Genomic DNA, 12,550 nt, shown 5'->3' with positions numbered 1-12,550 from the left:
TCCTTCCTTCCTTCATTCATGTTATTACATTTTTTTTTCTTCAGATTATTGGCATTGTCTTTTCTAAAAGAAATTATAAAAAGGCCTTACATCATGGCAAGCACAATCAGAGATCGAGACAAAGGGCGTAAATATCTAAGTGGTAATTAGAAACAAGCACTGACCAAGGCTAAGGTATCTGAAAATGAAAAGTATAGAGGTGCTATCAACAAATACTTTGTCACTCCATCTTTCAAGCGCCCATGTATTAAGGATGAAGAAAATAAAAAATATTCAGAAAATGATTATATAGCCTTGAGCCCAATTACAGTTGATAAATACAATGATGACATTGATAACAAATTAGAAAAGGACGACGCAGTTGTGAATCAAATTGAAGACGATCTCAATGCACCAGAAAACAGTGCCAGAGCAGAAAACTCATTTATAACCGGGGAAAAAACAAGCCCAAACATCTTGCAGTGATAGATCATCCATGAATACAGTTGTAATTAACATGTATGATTACCCAACCAGTTGGCCAGCAGATATAAATAAAAATGTAAAAGATTACTTAATCCATTAAACTCCGATGACAAGATTCTTGTCATTTGGTCAAATAAAACAAAAAATCATAAAACACCAAAATGTTTGATCAAACAGCACCAGAAAAATATGACGTCAGTCCTCGCTTCGCTCGCAAGCGAGCGAAGCGAGGACTGACGTCATATTTTTCTGGTGCTGTTTGATCAAACATTTTGGTGTTTTATGATTTTTTGTTTTATTTGACCAAATGACAAGAATCTTGTCATTAGAGTTTAATGAGTTAACAATTCAAAGAATCATCTGAAAGCCACATGGAGTTTAGGCATTACTTGGGTTTGGACATAAAAATTTTGTAGGAGTGAATGAGACTAATTTTGAAGTCTCAGAAATATCTGGCAACATCAATTCATTGTCGAACGTCATTGCATCGTATTGCACACCTCCATGTGAATGATGAAAAGATTACGTATACAAATATAGTCTTATATGTGTACGTACATAGGCTTGATTATTATACAAAAAATAGGTTATAATAAATATGATGAAAATAAAAAGTTTCATATGAAGTAATTTGATGATGTTGGTGAAAAACAACTTTTACAATAAGATTGGCAGAGTAAAGACGGAATACGCGGGAAACTTAGCCACAGAAAAAGGAGGTATTGGCGTGTCACTACAGTTACACCAAAGACTTTGTAGTGGACAGACAATTGACAAAGAACACGAAAAAATCGTCATTGAACATGCAAAGCATTTGGCTCCTTCAGGTGTTTAGGAACATTTCATAAAGTTTGCACAAGTTGAAAGTTGCACAGAAGATTTATATAAAACGTTATTAAACACATTGAAGGAATTAAATATAGAAGTACAAGACATTCGAGGCCAAGGCTATGACAACGGTAGCAACATGAAAGGTCACACATCTGGAGTACAAGCACGACTATTGAAGGATAATTCAAGAGCAGTTTTTTGTACCCTGTGCATGTCACAACTATAACCTTTTACCCGAAGATGTAGCCAAATGCTGTCCAGATGCTATAAAAAATTCTGGAATTCTGCAAACAATGTACATACTGTTTTCATCATCAACAAAAAGGTGGGCAGTTTTTAAGAAACATGTACCTGGATTATCAGATAAACCCTTGAACAAGGCAAGGTGGGAGTGTCGGATTGATAGCGTTGAAGCTATTCATTATCAGGTTGGAGAAGTATATGATGCACTTGTGGAAATATCAGAGATAACAGATGAGCCCCAGGTAAAAGCAGAGGCTGAATCTTTAGTAAACCAGCTAAAAGACAACATATTTTCAGTTTCTTTGATAATTTGGTGTGAAGTACTTTTTAAAGTTAACTGTGTAAGCGAGGAACTACAAGGAAAACAAAGGACGTTGATGAAGGCTTGGAACCATTTGAAAAGATATTATCATGGCTAAGAATTTATAGAGGAAGGTTTTAATGATGTTCTGGTAGGTGCAAATGAATTGGCTGAAGCTGTTCAATTACCACTGGAGTTAAGATAATTAGAAAAAAAAATACAAAAAATACATAGAAGGAAGACAATGGTTTCATTCGAGATAAGATATCCTTCAGATGATCCAAAAGAAACATAGAGTTCAGTGCTTCAACTTAGTGCTAGACCAAGCTATTCAGTCCATGGAGTGTAGGTTTGAACAACTTAAAAGCCATGTAAAATTACTTGGGTTTATAAATAACTTTCGGAAAGTATACAGAGGGCGGAAATAATGAAACACACAGCAGACCTTAAAGCAGCATAGACACCATAATAAAACAGAGCACTGATGGAGAGGTAGTTACTGAAAAAACTATAGACGTTGATGGCTGTCTGTTGGCTGAAGAACTGGAAGCTCTGAAGACTTTTATTTCCCTCCAGTATCATTAAGCCTCATGCTATATTTGAATACTTGGTAGTAAACAATCGATTTACAGCATTTCCTAATGTTTTCATTGATTTGAGGGTTTACTTAACAATGCCTGTAACACCCGCATCAAGTAAAAGAAGTTTTTAAAAATAAAAAAATTATCAAAACATATGGTCAACAATTTCACAAGAGAAACTAAACATTTTGGCAATGCTATCTATAGAAAATGACTGCTAAAACTTGAAAAATATATCAACTTTGAAAATATTTTGAGAGATTTTGCAAATAAAAAAAGCAAGTCTTTTTCTAAAAGATCTGTGTATAATCAGTTTGGTTGTAATTTCCTTTGTATTAAAAAAGATCAAATTTTCCTATTGTCTCTCAAAATTTTTGTGTAATAAGCATTTATTTTTTAACCCATTCAACTCCGATGACAAGATGTCTTGTCATTTGGTCAAATAAAACAAAAAATCATAAAACACCAAAATGTTTGATCAAACACCAGAAAAATATGACGTCAATCCTCGCTTCGCTGCGAGCGAAGCGAGGATTGACGTCATATTTTTCTGGTGTTTGATCAAACATTTTGGTGTTTTATGATTTTTTGTTTTATTTGACCAAATGACAAGACATCTTGTCATCGGAGTTGAATGGGTTAAAGACGAGCATACAACATAAAATATAAACATACATTTCTACTTTTGTAGAGTAGTGGCCTCGCCATCCGTTTTCTAATTGTGACCCGCGTTTCGTAGCACCGGCCCTGAATACGATCTCATGTCTTGTGCAACCTAGGGGTAGGTTGCAGATGGAAAAGACTAGGCAATTTTTCAAAGGAGTGTTCGCTGTGTCGGTTTGGGGTGGGGTGGGGTGGGAGTGGGTGAAATTTCGGACCGAGACATTCATGTAAAAGAAATCAGGAACAGTTGCAGCAATGCATGACATTCTCAGCTGCAACTAAAATACGGAATGCTGCAGCAAGGAAGCAGGATCGATACGTAATGCTAAAAACCTGCGATGTGTGTTTAGTAGCGAAAGAGGCCATGTATCATAATTCCTGCTATATCCAGTATATTGAGTGCTTGGGACAGAAGAAACCGGAGTAAGTGACAGTCGATGACTTCTTCAACTGTTTTTTTTTTTTTTTTAGAGAAGCAGATAATGAAATGGGAAGAAATATTCAGTATGAACAAACTAATGATTTTTAAAAGGATCGGGATAGAGATAAAAGGGACAGAAACTGGAGCTCCAGAAATTGTCAGTTGAATCGTCGTTTTTGGAAACCCTCTCCGCTGCTTGATTTACTGAAGAAAATCCGCAGAAATTCAAGTGAACTAGTTCTGTGTGAATTCGAAAGTAGACCGAGGTTTCTAGGAGAGGAGATGGAGAATAGTTCCACTAAAACAGAAAATGAAAGCGAGCAAGTGCCTGATTCAGAAGGATCCCTTTCCCAGCTACCAGGACAGTGCCATTTGTACATGTCTACTCTTAACCCATTAAACTCCGATGACAAGATGTCTTGTCATTTGGTCAAATAAAACAAAAAATCATAAAACACCAAAATGTTTGATCAAACACCAGAAAAATATGACGTCAGTTCTCGCTTCGCTCGCGAGCGAAGCGAGAACTGACGTCATATTTTTCTGGTGTTTGATCAAACATTTTGGTGTTTTATGATTTTTTGTTTTATTTGACCAAATGACAAGACATCTTGTCATCGGAGTTTAATGGGTTAAGCCAAGAAATGCTCTTTCTGAAGTACCACCACCAGAATACCCATGTCCTCCAACTGCATCTTATTTCAACAACAGTGACATTGAAGAACTTATGCCAGAGCCAGCTGTACATGTCTGCTCTTAAGCCAAGAAATGCTCTTTCTGAAGTACCACCACCAGGATACCCATGTCCTCCAACTGCATCTTATTTAAACAACAGTGACATTGAAGAACTTATGCCAGCCGAACTCCTTTTTTTCATGGTGCACTGGTGTAAGTAAGGAAGCTGAATTTGAATGCAGAGTGGATATTGGCCCTGGGGGCAAGAGGAGGTCGCTTTCAACTTGCCAGGATGTCATTTACTTTGCCACGAAAGGAAAAATGCCACCCAAAACATCTAGCACTAGGCATGACAATGAGGCATCTCCCAGGTTCATCACAGATAATTGGTATTCTAATGGATTTGAGCATTCTGTGTCTCGTAGCAAAGTGCTAGAATATGACACTGCCCTGGCTGAGAGGCAGATTAAGTAGTTGGGCAACACATTGCCTGAAGGTTTTGTGGAAGGGAACCAGCGTCGCTGGCGTTTTATAATGACTTTGGGGGAGATACAGAAACAGGGACAGGCACTACTCGCAACACAAATGGAATCATCGTGCAAAGAGTTCAACCATTTGTTATGATTGCCGAGGCAAAAGATCTGGGCATGCAGGAAATACTCTCCTATAGCGGACACCCATACCCACTATGTTTAGATCAACATGGAGGTTTCATCCTCAAGACCAACAAGGCCAAGTTGGCTCGCCACATTGAAAGCCAAAGTCGGTCTAATAATAGCCCAAACCCATCAACTGGCAGTGCATGGATAGTAGATGGTATGACCCTTCTTCAGAAGCTAAAGGACATTCACCCTTTATTTGGGAAGCTTGTTGAAAAAAAACAACTAAAGAATGCAACAGGCTATGAGCAATAGACCCATCCATTTAGATTTTGTAGCTGATTCAGCACCAAATGAGGCTAGATAAAAAAAACCGCCGTGCCAATTTAGGAAATATCTCTCTTGTGGGGAAACCAAGAAGACTCTTGTCGAATTTCCCTTCCAGGTATGGAGCCATGCCATGCCAGAGTAATTTCAAGGTACGACAGTGTATGTATCACGTGGAAATGAATGTCATTCACTTAAACCCTCTGATGGTAGTTTTATAGTAACTAAAATCAATGAACTCTGCTGTGATCATGAGGAAGTGGACACCAGGATGTTTCTGCATGCAAGTCATGCTGCTCAGGATTACAAAGATATCGTCATAAGCAGTGATAACACAGACGTGTTCATTTTGGCTGTTCCCCTTTCCTGGTTTTTTTTTTTTTTTTTTTTTAGTCTATGTTCTATGGGCGGCCATGTCATGGCCCTCTGAGGGATTAATGTACACATTTGCCATCATAAATATTGCATCTTTGTGAAGAGCACCTCTATATACCTAAAAGCAACTAGTTTCTTAATAACATTTCTTCCTGTTGTGTTTTTTGCCATATTTCACCATGCAGTGTGTTCCACTGTGCATAAATTTTATAGCATGTAGAGAGTTAAGGTACGGTTGCACTAGTCAACGGATGGGTTGGATTTCGTCCAACGTTGGAGGATATGGGTTGGAATCCAAGCCTAGGGACGCCCAACGCAATACGTCCACAGTTCAGAAAAGATCCGAAGAAAAGAAACTGAAGATACACGTTAACCCATTCAACTCCGATGACAAGATGTCTTGTCATTTGGTCAAATAAAACAAAAAATCATAAAACACCAAAATGTTTGATCAAACACCAGAAAAATATGACGTCAGTCCTCGCTTCGCTGCGAGCGAAGCGAGGATTGACGTCATATTTTTCTGGTGTTTGATCAAACATTTTGGTGTTTTATGATTTTTTGTTTTATTTGACCAAATGACAAGACATCTTGTCATCGGAGTTGAATGGGTTAAGAGTATTCGTATTTACGACATATTTAACATATGTAATTTATTCAGTTATAAAAGATGAATTATTTAATAGTATAAAATGATCCTAAAATAGAAAATAAAAAATTAAATTTATATTGTGGTAATAATCAAACACTCGTTTGAATACTAATGTATGTATGGAAAAGGTGGTAGAGAAACGCGGGTTAGATTGAGAACACTATATTCATGACGTTTCGACTACAAGTCTTCTGAAGAAGACTTGTAGTCGAAACGTCAGGAATATAGTGTTCTCACTCTAACCCGCGTTTCTCTACCACCTTTTCTATACATACATTAGTATTCAAACGAGTGTTTGATTATTACAACAATATATGTGTCTTACATTCATATCAACTGATGTATGTAAGCATTGGTAATTCTTCTCACGCGCGAAAACTCTTCTCACCATTTGCTTGATATCTACACTTTTCGCCGTGATGTAGTGGAATATTAAAGTTGTCCATGCTCCCGTAGAACAGATACGTCCAAAAGAGGCGTTGGGGGGGTGTGAGGCATCCCAACTATATTAAGAAATAATGATAATATAGTCTCTCACTCACTGAGTCAGTCCTTCAATTAACATTTTCTATGGATGACAAATATCTTCTACCTAGTGCAGTGCTCGATAATATGTGTGTGTATAAGATAGGCAAAAATCGTCAAATATGCATTTTTAAAGAGATTGCGGGTCGTTCAAAGTTAATTGGGATAAAATATTTGAGAAAGTGGCATAGGCGTTGGCTCTGCCAACGAGATTCCTCATTCTGGATAAAGGGTGGGGCTTGCTGTAGATCCTTTCACGTGATTGGTGGGGAACTTTTCTACAAGGCAAGGCTGGATTTAACGTGTAACTTATTGTTGGACGAACGAATGTAAAAGTTGGACTCCAAGCTTATCGACGAGTAGTGTAACCCTACCTTTAGCGTGCAAATATATCCACATGAACATTGTATATTTCAAAAGAGTACCCAAAAAATTACCCCCCCCCCAAAAAAAAAAAACAAAAAACCATCTAATATTTCTTACGTGGATAAATTGTCAAACAAACTTGAAATGTGGTTATTTCTGGTCACGTCCCGTGGCTTATTATGACGCCATGTCGACTGCGAGAACATTTTGAAGAAGTTATTCACACTCATAATAAGATCTCCATAAGAGGAAGAAGTATAGATGTCTCTCCCATGTCTTCTACAGAAGGGGATACCCTAAGAACTCAAGGAACAATAGATAATGATAAAGCTGTGTACTTGAGATAGCCTTATCAGTTAGCAAGTGTTACATGACAAGTGTTTGATTAGACACCTGTAATTTTATTATAGAACTTGTTATAAACTTCACAACGGAATATATATAAAAATATACATCGAGAAAAAGAGAGAATACAAAATTGTCATCAACGCAGAGAAATTTGATTTGTGTTGAATCTGATATCTAACAGTCATGTTACGAAAGAGGGCATACCACATATGGTCTTGATTACACAAAAAGAAGATAAGAATATTATATTTCCCACATTACTAGAGGGTTGCAAGATTGCTTTTTGACGCAAAGGTAATTGAGAACGGAGAAGAGGGAGAAAGGGAAGTGGTGAAAATTACTGAAATGAAAAAGGAAAAAGAGAAAACAGGGATTGGGATTTGGCAGGAAAAATAAAAAAAAAATGTAACCACAAACTTGAAAAGTTGGTTTGCTATCAGGCACTTTTAAGAAAATGCTGTTTGGATCAAATCAAGACCATAAAAAGCTAGAAACGTGCATTTTAGTGTTCCAACTTCTGAGTTATATTTTCATGCATGGAATAACAAAAAGAAATTTAAAACCTTCCTTCCCAGTTGACCTTGAAGTTGTGGAATGCGAGGAAAAGGGTGATCTAGAACACTCTAACGTTTCGTTCGCGTAGAACTTCTTCAGAAGTTCTACGCGAACGAAACGTTAGAGTGTTCTAGATCACCCTTTTCCTCGCATTCCACAACTTCAAGGTCAACTGGGAAGGAAGGTTTTAAATTTCTTTTTGTTATTCCATGCATGAAAATATAACTCAGAAGTTGGAACACTAAAATGCACGTTTCTAGTTTTTTATGGTCTTGATTTGATCCAAACAGTATTTTCTTAAAAGTGCCTGATAGCAAACGAACTTTTCAAGGTTGTGGTTATATTTTCCACCGTTAGGACAACTGATGACGTAACAGTTGTTGTTTACATTCGCAAGCAATACGAAAGTGACTTCACATCGAATGAAGAAGATTTATCGGATTTGGATGCCCTTTCGTGTTCCAATATAGAAAATGAATAATTGTGACAATGCTGTGGTGCTTAACTCAGTTTGCATTAAGGAGAACCTGCGCCCCAATATACGATATATATGTATGTATATATATGTATATATGTATGCGTGTATGTGTGAAAGGTGGAAGGGGAAACACGGGTCCTGATCTGATTCTTGAGTTTATTCCTGACCGTTTTCGCTTTACAGTAGCTTCTTCAGAGGAACGATACTCTGAAGAAGCTACTGTAAAGCGAAACCGGTCAGGAATAAACTCAATAATCGGATCAAGACCCGTGTTTCCCCTTCCACCTATCTCATAATTGTCCCAATGTCTCAACATATATGTATATATTAAATATATATGTATATATAAGCATATGTATAATATATATATATATATAAAAGTATATAATATATATGTATATATGTGCGTGTTGATGTATACATGTATATCATATATATATATATATATATATATATATATATATATATATATATATATATATATATATAAAGTATATGATATATAACATATATATATATAAAGTATATAATATATATATATATATATATAAATATGATATATATATATATATATAAAGTATATGATATATATATATATATATATATATATATATATATATATATATATGTATATATAACATGCTAATAAGAACACGGGTACGTGTGTCCACTTTGATAAGTAGACCACTTGGAAAAAGAAACTAACGAACCATAGCGCTTTCGTATATTGCATCTTTTTGCATTGAAGATGTAATATACGAAAGCGCTCTGCTTCGTTAGTTTCTTTTTCCAAGTGGTCTACTTTACATATATATACAAATATATATATATATATATAATATATATATAGATATATATATAATTGTGTATTTTATCTATTTTCATGCATTCATTTATTTACTTGTACATTCACACACGCACTCGAATTTCTTTTTTCAGCGCGATGTATCGACGAGATTCTAGGCCCGCATGCTGTCGTCGTGGAGAGTGAACAGCTCCTAAGGGGCCCGGTCACCTTCGACCAAGACGATCCCAGGCTCATACAGGTAGTCAGGTTCAGCAACGTGTCTACATATTTAAAGGAAATACACGTATATGTATGTATGGATGGATATATATATACAAATATATATATATAATATATATATATATAATATATATATATATATTCATATACTGTATATATATATGTACATATAATACATATATATAATATATGTATATATATATGCATATATATATGTTTATATGTATATGTATGTATATATATAATATATATATATGTATATATATAAATGTATATATATATATATGTATATATATGTATATATATGTATATATATGTATATATATACATATATGTATATATGTATACATATATATGTATATGTATATATATATGTATATATATATATATATATGTATATATACATATGTATATATACATATATATATATATATATACATATAATGTATATGTATATATGTATATGACACACAGGAACCCACAGTCGGAGAGAATAAACTTCGCATAAAGAAGAATCCTATATTTCGGCTATCAACTGTAGCCCTCTTCAGGAAAGTACATAGAGCAGAGTACAGAGGGGACTTATAAGCTACAGAGAAGAAGAGATGTGGACAGATGACCTCACTCAAGCGCGGGGCAAACTGGGGTGGCGGAGGAGGAGAGGGGGGATTGTAAGGTCCGTACCAACTTGTTAACTGCCGCACGTGAGATGATGTGAGGTGTCCACTGCCCTTTGGAAATATTAATATTAGGGCATTCCTCAATTAATGCCGATTCGACTATTTTCCTCCTGAAACCGTAGTGGGACTTGAACACTAATCTGGCCTTACCCCAGTGTTCCATGATAAATTGAACCAATTGACCCCGAATCTTAAATTTACATATATGTATATACATACATTATATATATACATATATATATACATATATGTATATCACAACTAATATATATATATATATATATATATGTATATATATATATATACATAAGACAATAAGAAAAAGAAAACGACAATACGAAATGAACATCGCTGATAAATCCAAAGAGAATCCCAAAGAATTCTATAGTTACATTATAGATAAAAAGGTTGTTAGGAATCACATTGGTCCACTATTATCTGCTGACGGTCAACTTGAATATTCAAATGAAGGAATGTGTAATATCTTAAACAATTATTTTAGCTCGGTATTCGTAAACGAAACACCTCAAAGTGAATTCCAAACTGAAACTTGTGAAAGGTCTGGGGTAAACCTACTCACTACGGTAAATACAATATAACAAAAGAAAAAAATTAAAAGGTGTATAGACAAACTCAAAGTTAATAAAACACCAGGGCCTGACGGTTGGCATCCAAGAATCTTAAAGGAAATGAAAAATGAGATTGTTGTTCCATTAGAAATTATTTTCAAGAAATCCATCATATCCGGAGATGTCCCAAGAGAATGGAAGCTAGCTAACGTTACTCCCATATTCAAAAAAGGTGACAAAAAGAAACCAAATAACTATAGGCCTATAAGTTTGACTTCAATCGTAGGAAAAATAATGGAAAATATCATCAGAGATGCTATCGAACATCATTTAGAAAGTAACCGTTTGATAAATGATAGCCAGCATGGTTTCAGACGGAAACGTTCTTGCGTGACTAACTTACTCGAATTCTACAACACAGTTATCTCGAATTATGACAAAAGAAACAATATAGATTTAACATATCTAGACTTTGCAAAAGCTTTTGATACCGTCCCACACGAAAGACTACTTACTAAATTAGCTTTGCATGTAATAAGTGGTAGCCTATTAGGTTGGACTAGTAATTGGTTGAAAGGTCGAAAACAGAGAGTTGTTTTAAATGGAAAAACTTCTGGATGGAAAAGTGTTGGAAGTGGAGTTCCTCAGGGTTCCGTTCTTGGGCCATTTCTATTCATAGTATATATGATGATACAAAAGTGTGCGGAGTGGCAAATGATCACTCAAACCAATTAGATATTCAAGAAGATTTAGATAAATTACAGCAATGGTCTGAAAAGTGGCTAATGAAATTTAACACAAGTAAATGCAAGGTAATGCACATAGGTAAAAATAACAGGAAGTACGATTACAAGTTATCTGGAAATTCGTTAACAAAAGTGGATAGTGAAAAAGATCTCGGCGTAATTATCAGTAACGACCTCAAATCATCCAAGCAGTGTATTTCAGCCTCTGAGAAAGCAAATAAGATTCTAGGACTGATTGCGCGATCTTTTCCTTTCAAAAGTCCATCACTCATTAACAAGCTATATAAATCGTTAGTTCGTCCACATTTGGAATATGCTGTTTCCGTATGGTCACCGAATCTCATTAAAGACATTGACAGACTGGAAAAAGTACAACGGCGAGCCACAAAACTGATTCCAAATATCAAAAATAAATCATACGAAAATCGACTAAAACACATGAATCTGTTTTCCCTAAAAAAAAGCGTAGACTCAGAGGTGACTTGATACAGGTCTTTAAAATTCTAAAGGGAATTGACAACATCAAAAGTGACCAAATTTTCACATTGAATGAGAATCAGACAAGAAACAATGGTCTCAAACTGTCCGGAAATAGATTCAATTTGGAAGTAGGTAGAAACAACTTTGCCAACCGTGTAGTTAATGAATGGAATAAACTTCCTGCACAGGTAGTGCAATGTAATTCAGTTCGAAGCTTTAAAAATCATTTAGATAAATACCTAAGTAAGATGCTGTAATGATTATAATTTATCTTATATCATTTGTTTTTGTTTTGTTATCATTTGTCTGTTTGATTTTCATTTATTATTAGTTATATGTCAATTTATTATTATTTACTATTTACCTGTATTTAACTATACCTATGCATTTATTTGTGTATTTTATTTGTTATTTACATTATTATAGTTTTTATGTATTGTTTTATTATCAATATGACTTTTTTTTCTCGCATCCGACCTAGATATGGATCAAAAGGTCTCCTGTCGGCATGCTCCGCCTTTGTAATCCTTTGTAATATATATACATATATACAATATGTATATCTATATATACATATATATATACATATATATACATTATATATATATATACATATATATATATATATGGTTTTTTTTTCTCG

At 34.9% G+C, this 12,550-nt stretch overlaps 1 protein-coding gene and 1 pseudogene across 1 annotated transcript in view; both read left to right on the top strand.

The window, feature by feature from the left end:
- LOC143031010 (protein Star-like) overlaps nucleotides 1-12,550 on the top strand; it is a 64,242-nt gene that overhangs the window by 25,676 nt on the left and 26,016 nt on the right. The window contains exon 3 of the mRNA XM_076194348.1: nucleotides 9,345-9,451. Within this exon, the coding sequence (XP_076050463.1) occupies nucleotides 9,345-9,451 (107 nt within the window). The remainder of the gene's footprint in view (nucleotides 1-9,344; nucleotides 9,452-12,550) is intronic.
- Nucleotides 94-565, top strand: LOC143032032 (uncharacterized; annotated as a pseudogene).

This window comes from Oratosquilla oratoria, chromosome 12 (genome assembly GCF_046742065.1).
Source record: "Oratosquilla oratoria isolate Oo_2021 chromosome 12, ASM4674206v1, whole genome shotgun sequence".
NCBI lineage: Eukaryota > Metazoa > Arthropoda > Malacostraca > Stomatopoda > Squillidae > Oratosquilla > Oratosquilla oratoria.
Note: the sequence above shows the minus strand (reverse complement) of the source record. Positions and strands in the feature narration are given on the sequence as shown.